This window comes from Leopardus geoffroyi, chromosome E3, assembly GCF_018350155.1.
Source record: "Leopardus geoffroyi isolate Oge1 chromosome E3, O.geoffroyi_Oge1_pat1.0, whole genome shotgun sequence".
NCBI classification, from domain to species: Eukaryota; Metazoa; Chordata; class Mammalia; order Carnivora; family Felidae; genus Leopardus; species Leopardus geoffroyi.
Genome location: NC_059340.1, coordinates 8,869,361 through 8,883,143, shown reverse-complemented (window position 1 = coordinate 8,883,143; position 13,783 = coordinate 8,869,361). Strand labels below are relative to the sequence as shown.

Sequence of the window (13,783 nt, the reverse complement as noted above, 5' to 3'; positions counted from 1 at the left end):
ACCACATGGAGAAAACTTGAGGACACGACACTAAGTGAAATAAGCCAGAGAAAAAGATACCTCTGGGTCCTCTTCTGTGAGGCGCTCAGAGTAGTCCAATTCTCAGAGACGAGAGTAAATGAGCGGTGCGTGCCAGGGGCTGGCAGGAGGGAGAAGGGGGAGTCAGGGTTGAATAGATACAGTTCCCGTTTCACAAGATGAAGAGTTCTGGAGACGGATGGCGGCACCATGAGAAAGTACTTAACACCACTGAACTGGTTAAGATGGTAAATGTTAAGGGGCACCTAGGTGGCTTAGTTGGTTAAGCATCTGACTTCGGCGCAGGTCACGATCTCACGGTTTGTGAGTTCAAGTCCTACATTGGGTGAGCTTGGGCCCTGCTTCTCTCTCTCTGCCCCTCGTGGGGTTCTCTCTCTCTCTCCACCCTCACTCGCACACACTCTCTCAAAAAAAAAAAAAAAAAAAAATAAATAAATGTTATTTCACCACAGTTAAAAAAAAAAGAGAGAGACACGCATACCATGGAAAGACGATGAAAAACTAGAGATGGACTGAAAACCCGGCTCTGAGCCCCAGATGCTAGGGCAGTACCCCTCAGCTCTCTGAGCACATCACTGAACGGAAAAGGACGTTATTTCTATGGCACACGGTGCGATGCCTACAAGACCTTGGGCACTCGGTCTCCACCCTGAAGAACAAGGAGGCAGAGTCTTTGCCGCTTGTAGCCCATTCCCCACATACCAGCTGGGAGTCCTGCTCTAGAACGTGGGCTCCAACACGGAGCCCATATTCTGTCCGTCTCAAGGCTCTCTAAGAACCACCAACCACCCCTGCACAGGTCTGAACACAGGAACACAGGATTTGATCTTCCACTCTGATCTTTTTTTAAAAATTTCTATTTAAACCTATTTTATTTCTACTTTTTATTATTTTTTTAAAGTTATTTTAAGAGAGTGAGCGAGAGACAGCGCACATATGCAGGAGGGACAGAGAGACAGAGAAAGAGAGAATCCCAAGCAGGCTCTGTGCTGTCAGTGTGGAGCCCAACTCGGGGCTCGATCTCACTACCTGTTGAGTTCATGACCGGAGCTGAAATCAAGAGTTAGATGCTCAACCAACTGAGCCATCCAGGTGTCCCTTCAACTCTGATCTTGAAGAAACCGTGAGACGCTGACTAACCTGGGTGTTTGTGCAATGGGTGTTTTGAAAGCCTGAGATGCTAACAAGAAGAGGAGGGCTCGAATCATCCCTTGTGATGGAAAAACCCCTGAAAATGTGGTACCTCACCTAATAGTAAACACAACTGATTTCTATGTGTGGGAAACATGTCAGGTCCTAGAAGCGTCGCTCTCAAAGAGGAGAAACCTAGGAGTCTGGTGCACATTCGAGTCCTTTGGTAATTCAATAAAATTATTTCACTCGCTCCATCTTTCAACGTAGTAAAGAAATAAAAAACGAAGTGCTCATTACTACTGTGTTTAGTATCTAGGACCTAAGAATTCAGAAAGATGCTGTCCCAAATGAAAACAACGAGACACTACAACACACACCCCAGAATGGCTCAATTATGCAAACTGACGCTACCAATTGCTGGCGGGGATGTGCAGCACTGGCAGCTCTCACTTGCTGGAGGGACGGCGACACGGAACAGCAGTTCTGCAGACCATCCGTCCGTTTCTTATGCGGCTACACGCGCTTATCATGTGACCCAGCAATCACCTCCTAGCTACACAGTCAATTGACCTGGAAACACATCCACACAAAAGTCACACATAAGTGTTTGTAGAGGTTTTCATCACGATCACCAGAAACAGAAGGCCACCAAGATGTCCTTTAATAGACGAATGGACAAAGAAACCATGGTGTATCCGTACAACGGAATGGTGGAATATTATTCCACAATAAAAAAGAATGAGCTATAGAGCCGGGCCAAAGCATGGATGGATCTTAAACATATTTCTGAGTGAAAGAAGCCAGTCTGAGAAGGCTGCGTGCTGCAGGACCCCGGCTATCTGGTACTGTGGAACACGGTGAAGAGATCGAGGCTGCCAGGGACTGCGGGTGGCAGGAGGCTGGAGAGGTGAAGCACAGGGGATTCTTTTTAAGGCAGTGAAGCTATTCCGTGTGATACTGTAATAGTGAACACATGACGTCGTGCCTTCGTCAAAACTCACAGAACTTCACAGCACAAAGAATCAATCTTAACGTGTGCAAATGTAAAGAGTTATTTAGGATGTCAAGGATCCCAGGATGAATACAAAAAGTGGCACATGAATCCAACTGTGTAACAAATGGAGGAAACAACCTCTGTGAAGGGGGTGGGGTGCCGCCCCGATGTACTTTTGGATACGGCGGTGTCTGTAAGACCAAAGGCAAAGGAACTGTGCGTAACACTGCACCAGCTGATAAAAGTTGTGTTGCATGGGTAACGGGTTACCAATTCTGAGCCACGATCCACGTCCATCGGAACTGAACAACTGAATAACTGAAAGGTAGGTACTAGGGGCCAGGTTACTCACTGTCACAAGTGGGAGGTTATAGGCAAACAAGTGAGAAGGCTGGAATGATCCATGTGGCAATGAATTAGGGTTGGAGACATCGAGATAAACTCACCTTGAGTGAAATATAGATTAATACGGATGGTTATATATAGAAATAACTATAAAAATGCACTTATACACTGGTCAGTACACGTGCACTTTTCCTTGGCCTACAAACAACCACACCCCAGTAGCGAAGAGCACACCTAACCCCCAGATCTCGGTTTGTACTACCATTCCCCAATAAAACAAACCAAGACTCCTCAGAGAAATGGCTGCTTCTAGGTCTGGGGCAGGAAATACACGAGGTAAGTCTGGAATAGCTTGTAGTGCCAGGAAGGAAGGAAGGAAGGAAGGAAGGAAGGAAGGAAGGAAGGAAGGAAGGAAGGAACAAAGGGAGGCAGGGAGGAAGGGAGGAAGGGAGGAGGGAGGGAGGGAGGGAGGAAGGGAGGGAGGGAGGGAGGGAGGGAGGGAGGAAGGGAGGAGGGAGGGAGGGAGGAAGGGAGGAGGGAGGGAGGGAGGAAGGGAGGAAGGAAGGTAGGAAGGAAGGAAACCCCACCTAAATCCCACAGTAACGGGAGTATGTAAAAGGGACACAGGAGCCAAAGCAAAGTGCCCCCAATGGCCAAAGCTGTAACAATTTGAGTGACAAATAAAGTGGTACTGGATTCGACCTAAAGTATAAAATAAATATCCACAAGTCCATATTGATATAAATAGACAAACAGGGGAGAAGAGACAAATCTGTGAAGGATTTCCAATAATTCATGTAGCATTCCCACCCACACAGAGAGGGTGCATAATCCCCCACTCCATACGTGCGGGCTGCACATAGTGACTTCTTCCCAAAATGTACAGTGTGGGAAGGAGGGAAAAGGAGTAAATTTACAGTAGGCAATCCTGACAAGCACTGCCTCAGCCAGGTGATCAAGGTCAACACATCAACAGTGCCAGTCATCTTGACGGTATACAGCCTTGACATGATGTCATTAAGAATGGAACTTTACCTCTTTGGCCTTCCTCCCCAAAATAAGTAACTCCAGTCTCATCATGAGAAACATATCAGACCAATCCCAATCGAGGGACACTCTACAGGACACCAGACCCTCAAAACTCTCAGAGGCCACAACAAGCAAAGTCTGAGAAACTGTGACTGAATGTAACATGATATCCTGGATGGGATTCTGGAACAAGAAAAAGGCATTAGAGGTGAAAACTAAAGAAGTCTGAATAAAGTATGGACTTTAGCTAATATGTCTATCAATAATTGGTTCATTAATTGTGACAAAGGAACGGTTAACTTCAGATGTTAATAACAAAGGAAGCTGAGTATATGGAAATCCTTTGGACTATTTTTGCACTTTTTCTGTAAATCTAAAACCATGTTAAAAAGTTTTTATTAAAAAAAAAAAAAAAAAAAAAAGGACACTGTACCACATTCATGGAACTGGGATTACGGCTGAATAGTGTTGGGAGGAAGAATTTCTTCTGCCCTTCAAGGTCCCTCTAGCTGGATTAAGAATCAAATTGACATGGGACAGTAATAGGAGAAAATCAAATTTAGTTTTGTCTGTATGGGGAATCCAGACAGATACAAAATTCCAAGAACACGCAACATGAAGGTGTGAGTGACATCCTGAGCATAGGAGAGGGCAGGAGCCTGAGGATACAAAGAGGTGGAAACTCGTTAGCAGGAAGGTAATAGGAGATGTTTGGAAAACAAAGGTTGTCCTATTGTGCAGATAATTTCTTAGGTAATGAGGAATCTCTATTAATAGCTCTCTTCCTGACAGAGCAGGCGGTTGAGGGGGGAGGTAAAGAGCTTTTCCTGAATCTGTTAGGTTTTGGTTGCTTTTAACTTACGAAAACTAGTAACAGGAAACCTCACCAAAATGGAGTTGAGGGGTTTTGGCAGGGGAGGTCTCACACCCTACCATTCAAGGTCAGCTGCAGACCCAACAGGGAGAGATGGGCTTGACTTTGCACGTGTTACTACTCTTCTATCCCAGGCAGAGGAAGAAATGCTTTACTGTGTATCCCCCCAAAAGCCCAGCCACTGAGAAGCCACCATACTTTGAATTCTCAGTTTACTCCACTGGACTTCCAGTTTGTAACGGCCTTCCCAACTTACCCCTGTCCTCTTAAAAAAGCATTACCTCGCCTTTGTTCCCCAGGCTTGCCTATGGTTTTCTGCAGCTTGTCTGCCCCGACTGCAGTTCTTTTCTATTTCCAAATAACCCCCCTTTGGCTGCTAAGATAACTAGCAATTTTTTTAAATGTTTTTATTTATTTTTGAGACAGAGAGAGACAGAGCATGGGCAGGGGAGGGGCAGAGAGAGAGGGACACACAGAATGTGAAGCAGGCTCCAGGCTCTCAGCTGTCAGCCGAGAGCCCAACGCGGGGCGCAAACTCCTGGACTGTGAGATCATGACCTGAGCTGAAGTCAGACGCTCAACCACCTGAGCCACCCAGGCGCCCCAGATTACTAGCAATTTTTATTTTTAAGGTTAACAAACTCAAAATAATGTTCCTGCCAACGTGGCCCATCTTGGGACAGCCCGATCCTGGCTCCTTCAATAGACAACTACATTACAGGATTTAGCAGATTCTATAAACCGAGTAAGCATGTGCAGCACCCTCTGGGAGCAAGGTGGAGGGGACAGTTTGGTTAGGTTGAGGAGGGAGGTTAGGTAAGGCTTTACAAAGAGAGAAAACATGGCAAGAGGAAGGTGGGGGATGACTACAAGCCCTTTGGGCAGAGGGGGATTCAGGGGGCGGGAAAAAGGAAAGAGCACAGAGCCCAGAGCGCATGAAGTGAGGTGGAGAACAGAGGGGTACACCTGGCGAGGGCAGAGAACGGCTGGAAGGGAGTGGCCAGACCCAACTGGTGGAGAGGCTGGAAAGGAAGAATGGGAACGCGGGAGCTGCTGACTAGATCTCAAGCAGGGTCACCTTGTGGGTAAACACGGAACGTGGAGCCGCATCACCTGGGGTCAAATCCTGCCCTGTCCCCTCCCTCCCTCCCTCCGGCTCTGTGGGTGCCAGCACTGTTTGGTGCCTAAGGTCCCTCAACTGTAAACTGGGGATACCACAGTGCCTGTCTCTCAGGGTCGTCGGGAGGATCATGTTAATATTCACAAAGCTCGTACAGCTGGGGGTACATAATAAATTTTCAATAAATGTTAGCTATTGTTGTAATTTTTTTTTAAGTAAACTCTACCCCAGGGCTTGAACTCATGACTCTGAGATCAAGAGTCACATGCTCTACCGACCGAGCCAGCCAGGTGCCCCTGGTATTACATAATGTTAAAAAAGAAAAAAGAAGCCCAAAATTGAGTCATTTGCCGCCCCCAACGACCGCAAACAAGACTTAATGACAGTTTCAACCTATGCCAGGAATGTGACTTTTAAACAGTGGACCTGAAATTTCCAGATCTACACGGGAGAGGTCATCTGAATGATAAACACCCTGCCATTCCCTTTTGCCCTCCCCACAAAGATTTCCCAGCTTGAAACAATCCTTTCTTTTCTTTTGCTTGTATCTTCTTGCCTGACCCTCCTTCCAATAAAAACCTTCCATTTTGTACACCTCCTGGGGGCATCTCTCCACTTGCTAGATGGGATGGTGTCAGTTTCATGAATCGCTTAAAATTAAGCCAATTTGATCCTCAAATTGACTCAGATGAATTTTGTTTGAAGTCACATTCTTATCCATGCGGAGGAACATAAAACTTTTTTTTTTAGTTTATTTATTTATTTTGAGAGAGACAGAGCAAGCAGGGGAGAGACAGAATCCCAGGCAGGCTCTGCACTGTCAGCACAGAGCCCAATGCGAGGCTCGAACTCACAAACCGTGAGATCGTGACCTGAGCCAAAAGCAACAGGCAGACACTTAGCTGACTGAGCCACCCAGGTGCCCCTGGAGGAACAATTTTTTAAAAGCCAGCGCTGGCAAGGATATGGCAGAAGTGTACCCCACTGCATTCTGTAGGTGACAGTAACAACTGGAACTACTCCTTTGGAAAGTAGCGTATTTCAAGAGGCACGGAATCTTTTTAGATTCGATGATCTAGTAATTCCCACTGCTAGAAATGTATCTTAAGGAAATAAACCATAAAGGGGGAAGGGAGACAGGTATATAATAGTCGCTAACGTGTCTTCTAAAGAAGACAAAAACCAAATCAAGCTAATGTCTAACAAAAGGGAAAAAAGTTAGACGTATCATAGCATGTCAACTGCTGGATGTCATCAGTCACTGAAAAAATTAGGAAGGACTGGAAATTCTCACCATATTAAATAAAATAAGCAAAACAGAAAACTGTTCATACACTGTAACTACATACAAATGACACGTGCATGTGGCAAGAGACTGAAGCAAAAGAACAGAAAGAGGCTTTATTAGGATAACATTTGAGCTGTTTCCATTAGTGCTATACTATTGTTTACATAACATTTTAAAATCCAGGAATCTGACTTTATTCACATATTTTAGGAATACTAAGTAAATGCCACTGAGTGTAACTGAAAGGGATACTTTTTATTTTTTGCTTATTTACTTTTTATTTTTTACTTAAAATTTTTTTTTAATTTTAGTTTTTTAATTTTTTTTTTTACATTTTACTTATTTTTGAGAGAGAGAGAGAGAGAGAGCGTGCGCGCACAAGTGGGGGAGGGGCAGAGAGAGAGGGAGACACAGAATCCCAAGCAGGCTCCAGTTTCCAAGCTGTCAGCACAGAGCCTGACACGGGGCTCAAACCCACAAACCATGAAATCATGACCTGAGCCGAAGTCAGATGCTCAACCGACTGAGCCACCCAGGTGCCCCAACTTTTTAAAGTTTATTGGTCTTTGTGATCTCTGTACCCAACGTGGGGCTTGAACTCATGACCCCGAGGTCAAGAGCCACAGGCTCTTCTGACTGAGCCAGTCAGTGCCCCAAAACTAGTATTAACTTTTTAAAAGAACAAATGAAAGAATAGACTAGGAAAAAAAAAAAAAATCCTTCCTTGTACTACTGAATTGTAAGGATGTGGGAAAATATTTGAGACAATGTTATGTGATAAAATTAGAATAACTATAAATATAGCATTTATATAAATGGATTTATATAATATACACTTAAAAACTGGGATTAAAAAACATGTCATTACAGTGTTAAAGTCACTATTTTCAGTAAGGATTAAAGTTTTTTTGTGTGTGTTTTCTTAATGTTTATTGATTTTTTGAGAGAGAGACAGAGCGTGAGTGGGGGAGGGGCAGAGAGAGAGGGAGACACAGAATCCCAAGCAGGCTCCAGGCTCTGAGCTGTCAGCACAGAGCCCGATGAGGGGCTCAAACTCAAACCCCAAGATCATGACCTGAGCCAAAGTCGGAGACTCAACCAACTGAGCCACCCAGGAGCCCTAGGATTAAAGTTTTGACTTTATTCTTTTCTGCATATTCCAAAAATTTTTATTTTTTAAAAGTTATTTATTTTGAAATCCAGAGACAGTGTGAGCAGGGGAGGGGCAGAGAAAGAAAGAGAGAGAGAGAGAGAGAGAGAGAGAGAGAGAGAATCCCAAGCAGGCTCTGCACTGTCAGCACAGAGCCCAATGTGCAGGAACTCACAAAATTGTGAGATCATGACCTGAGCCAAAACTGAGAGTCAGACGCTTCAATGACGAAGCGACCCAGGCCCCCAGATTTCTTTTTTGTAATCGATTAATTTCGAGAAAGAGAGAGCGAGTGAGTGAGCGCAAGTGGCAGGGCTCGAGCTCACAAACCTTGAGATCATGAACTGTCTGCACATTCCAAAAATTTCTAAAATGACCATATATTATCTTTATTCTCAAAAGACACAAACAATACGAATAGTTTCTCAACATAGCGCATATAAGAATTCTGGCACTGAAACAAACAGTTCAATCCAAAACATATATTGAGTTCCTTCTGAACACACCAGTTGACGTGAGTCTTGACCGGGGCAATTTTGTCCCCCCTTCCCCACTGGCAATGTCTGGAGACCTTTTTTTTTTTTTTAAAGTTTTATTTATTTTCAAGAGACCGCATGTGGGGGAGAGGCAGGCAGAGAGAGGGAGACAGAGAATCCCAAGCAGGCTCCGCACCGGCAGTGCAGAGCCTGATGTGGGTGGGACTTGAACTCACAAACCGTGAGACCATGACCTGAGCCAAAATCAAGAGCTGGATGCTCAACCGACTGAGCCACCCAGGCGCCCCAGTCTGGAGACCTTTTTGATTGTCAGTAACCTAGGTAACAGTGGGTCCTACTGGCCTCTAGCAGGTAGAGTTAAACATCCCACAGTGAACAGGATATAGCCCCTCCCAGCAAAGAATTCTTCAGCCCAAAATGTCGATAGCAGGATAGCACAGAGGATGAGAAACTGCTCTTGACATACCTAACAACAAATCACCTGAGGCCACCCTGGGTTTCTTTGATAGGGAGGCCTATGTCAGGACAAGTAACATTGGTGTTAGAACACATCGTTTCAGGAGTTCAAGGTTTCAAAAATCCAGATTGGCTTAATGCCATCCCGTGGTGTTGTTCAGACTGCACTACAGGGTGTCTTCACTGAATTACTGGACCGGCAAGGACAACAAACGGGGAGATTTCCTCGTGAACAACAGAATGAAACTCGTAGCCAGCTGTCCCTTGCTGCTTTTTAGAAGGGCCTAAAAAGCTGGAACGATTTCAGTCCAAGCCCATCAAGAACCCAGCGGTGCACAGAAGCCACCTTGTGGCACAACTCGGTATCACCATATTAAGTTTCTATTCATTTCAATCAGACAACAAGAAGATCTATTTTGTCTTTCACAATGTGAAAAATAAGGAAGGAAACTGAGAAGGCACAGTAAAAGGCACACACACTGTCTTTATGACCAGCACTCTATCCTGCTCACTGGTACCAAGCACACACAACCATGTATTATTACTGATCACTGTTTAGTACGTACAGGTGCTAACTTCACAATTAAGGATAAGAACAGGGCCCATGAATCTGAACAATGATTTTCAAATTTGTCAGTCTGCAGCCCATAGCTGACACAGAATCTGAAAGAAAATTTCACAAATACTTAACCAGAGTGTGATGCACTCTGACAATTTCTAGTCTGTTCTATCGATGTCTGGAAAAATGACAGCTGCAGCCTCAAAACTAACTGCATGACTTAGCGAGTGAAGATCACACCCTCGGCTCGAGAAAACACCGTGTTACTGTGGTGTGACTCCGGGATGTGGCATTATGACAAACATCTGTCTTTTTGATAGAACTGAAGTTTAAGACAGGCGGAGACCCAGGGAGAGGGCACAAGGCTGCTATAAAGAGGCTGGAGGCTCCAGATGAAATCTCCCCGAAAACACTAAAGCCTGCTGTAAGATCTCAAATACACTTCATAGCCTCGGGCAAATTAAAGAAAGGCGACAGAAAACTGTACGGTCAGGTGCACCAAATGTCTAGAAGAGGTTAGAAAAGGAGGATTCAAGAGGCCCCAGCTCTGTGATGGTGCCACTGGTCCCCTTCAATTATAGAAGCGATTACTAAAAAGTTTATATGCCATTCCAAAGACCCAATACAGGTTCGTTCATTAAGTGCAAACTAAAACCTGTTTCTTGTTCTGAAAGAGTTTTTAGACTCACTGGTGAGGGACCACCCCACGCCCCCAAATATGGTAATTATAGCAAGGCATTTGGCAAAGTTAATCAAACTACAGAATTTTAGATCGAGAAAGAGCTTATCAGTTATAAGCTAAAAAAGAAATTTCAAATAAGAGAACCCAGATGTTTGAGGTCAGGGTGAGCCAGAGGGAGAGCTAACTCTAGAACTTACCTCTACTGTACTCACTCCATGATCTCATATTACCACTTAGTTTCTTATGCCACGTCTGTTGGTAAGAGGAAAGAAGAGGGAGTCTGGTTGATTTCTTAGTGGGAGAATTAACTCCACACTAAGAGTGTTAACAAACCAGTTCCTGCCAGCCTACAAGGAGGAACTCTCCTGTGGATGTTAAAGGGCTCTGGCCCCCACCCAGGCTCAGTCTGGTTCAACATTTTTATCAATGACAAGGGAATTATGTTTATCAAATCTGCCTATGACAACATCAGAAAGACATGGTAGGCAACATGCTGATTTCAGGATATGAATTCAAAAGGATTTTGGAACCTGAATCAACAGAGCCAAGAGCACCAAGTTAAAACGCAAAAGAGCTACAGTCCTGTGTTTGAATTAAAAACAAAACAAAACAAAAAACAAATAGAAGGTTCCAGGTAAGATAAAGCAAGCACACGGACTCCTTCTCTCCACTGAATATAGTGACAGGACCTGGACAGAATGATGGACTCTTGAGAAGCAAGCAGACTGCGGAAAAAGACCAGCCTACAAAGTGCCACTGGAACGGTTTGAATTCCTAGGGTTTTTCCCCACTCCAGTATCCCTCAGTCCAGACTCAGATGTTCAACATGCAGAAGTGAAGTCTGAGCTCAGACAGAACACAAGAAACCCTCCGCTTGTAGTCTGAGGAGTAAGAAAGGGGGTTCCCGATGCTCAGAGTAAGGGAAATTCTGTGCTTCTTTGTTCTCCATTCTCTCACACCCTAGCTCCCAGGCCATTCTGCCAGAGTCGCAGCGGCAACAGCAACTGCGGCGGCAACGGGGGCCTGCTGGCACAAACACTTCAAAAGAGGGGAGCCTTTCTCTCCCATCAGAGGAGCTGTGGGTCCTAAGATAGCTGGGCAAGCCTGCCGCTTTCCCCCTCCGCCCTGGATGCAGGGGCAACTGGAGGAAGGACGAACCAGAGTGGTAACTAAAGCCCCGGCTTTCTGCCTGGAGTTCTGAAAAGAAGAGTCCTAGGGATACGGAGAGTACAGGAGCAGTCATGGAGAAAAAGATTAGAACCTCCCGAATCCCTGGGCTCACGCTGACAAGCACCCGTATGGATGTGGCCCTAGTCATCATACCAAATGCTCTGAGAACCCAACCGACACTGGAGCCGCAACCACAACCTACAGAAGGTTGGCGAGAACCAGGCTGCCTGCCTGCTAAAATAAGTATCAACAAGACCAAAGCCTCATGATAGAGTATTCAAAATGCCCAGGATACAGTAGACAGTTACTTGACATATGAAAAATCAGGAAAATCTCGACTTGCACGGGGAAAGACAATCAACAAATGCCAATGCTAAGATGACTTAGATGCTGGAGTAACCAAATACTTTAAAGCAGTTGCTTAGAAATCTTTCCGGGAAGAGTGAACACTCTTGAAATGAATGGAAAGAGAGAAAATTGCAGCTAATAGAAGGCATATAAAGAAGAATCTACTGGAAATTTCAGGACTTTTCTGAAAAAACACAGTAACTGAGATAAAAAAAAAAATCCATTGGAAAGGATCAACAGCAGAATAGATGGCATAGGAAAGAGACAGTTTGAAGTCAGATCAGTAGGAATTATCCAATAGGAAGACCAGAAACAAAAACGATTGAATAAAAATTTTTCCAAAAAAAATTTTTTTTTAATTTAATTTACATCCAAGTTTGCAGCATATGGTGCAACAATGATTTCAGGGGTAGATTCCTTAATGCCTCTTACCCATTTAGTCCATCCCCCCTCCCACAACCCCTCTAGTACCCTCTGTTTGTTCTCCATATTCAAGAGTCTCTCATGTTTTGTCCCCCTCCCTGTTTTTATATTCTTTTTGCTTCCAAAATTTTTCCAAATTTGACAAAAGACAAACAGGCCTACAGACTGGAGTAGCTCAGTGAAATCCAAACAGGATTAAACCAAAGAAATGCATGTGCAGACCCATCATAATCAAACTGTTGACATCTAAAGACAGAAATATTAAAAGCAGCCAGATAAAAATAATGATAGAACAATCTCAATAGTTATAAAATTTTCATCAGAAACCATGCAGGCCACAGAAAGTGGCATGGTATTTCTAAAGTGCTGGAAGAAAAAACTGCCAACCCCAAATTTTTTTTTAAGTTCATCTATTTTAAAGAGGGGTAGGGGGAGAGATTGAGAGTGAGTAAGCGAGTGCAGGTAGGGGAGGGGCAGAGAGAGAGAGAGAGCAGGCTCCACAATGACAGTGAGGAGCTCAAACAGTGAGATCATGACCCAATGTGGGGCTCGGACTCACAAACAGTGAGATCATGACCTAAGCCAAAATCAAGAGTCAGACACTTAACCGACTGAGCCACCAAGGTGCTCCCGAAATTTTATATCTAGTGAGAATGTCCTTCAGGAACAAAGGTGATATAAAGACAGCCTCATATGAAGAAAAGCAAAGAAAATTCACAGCCAGCAGACCTCTTCTAACCAAATGACTGAAGGAAGTTCTTCAGACAGAAAGGAAATGATGCCAGAGGTAAGCTTGGAACATCAGGGACAAAGGAGGAACAACAGAAATGTAACTATCTGGTTACTATTATTATTCTAGACAATTCTCCTCCTGATCTTCAAAATGTACTGGATGATTGAAAACAAAAATAACATTATCCACTAGGGTTTTCAATGTATGTAGATGTAATACTTAAGACAACCGCAATATAAAAGGTCAAGAGACCTATATGGTGACAAGTTTCTACATTCCACTTAAATACCGATTCTAAGTAGACTGTGAAAGGAGTACATATATAGCAAGCTGCAGAGGAACAACTAAAAAGCTAGAAAGAGGGATATAGTTAAAAACACAATACATTAAAGTGAGATAAAAAAATGTTCAAATAATACAAAAGACAGAGAAAAAGAAACAGAGAAATACAGAAGGAACAACAGAAAAACCCCCAACTAAAATGGTAGCCCTAAAATCCAAACATATCAATATAAAAAGGTAGAGACTCTAAGAATGGGGGGGAAAAAAACCCCATGACTCGAACATCTGATATCTACATGAAACATTTATTCAGAAGAAAAAATTTTTTAAGTTTATTAGTGCATTTTATTTTTAAATGTTTATTTATTTATTTTTTTTTAACGTTTTTATTTATTTTTCAGACAGAGAGAGACAGAGCATGAACGGGGGAGGGTCAGAGAGAGAGGGAGACACAGAATCGGAAGCAGGCTCCAGGCTCTGAGCCATCAGCCCAGAGCCTGACGCGGGGCTCGAACTCACGGACCGCGAGATCGTGACCTGGCTGAAGTCAGACGCTTAACCGACTGCGCCACCCAGGCGCCCCTAAATGTTTATTTTTGAGAGAGACAGAGGCACGCGCACAAACAGGGGACGGGCAGAGAGAGAAAGCGAGACATAGAA

The 13,783-nt window shown here is 44.1% G+C and overlaps 1 protein-coding gene across 2 annotated transcripts in view; it reads right to left on the bottom strand.

Moving 5' to 3' along the window:
* Window positions 1–13,783, bottom strand: part of PRKRIP1 (PRKR interacting protein 1) — a 31,714-nt gene that overhangs the window by 4,399 nt on the left and 13,532 nt on the right. The window contains exon 6 of one of the 2 annotated variants that reach the window (XM_045461965.1): window positions 13,614–13,620. The exons of the other annotated variant lie outside the window; for it this stretch is intronic. Coding sequence (XP_045317921.1) covers window positions 13,614–13,620 — 7 coding nt within the window. The remainder of the gene's footprint in view (window positions 1–13,613; window positions 13,621–13,783) is intronic. 2 annotated transcript variants of the gene reach the window in all.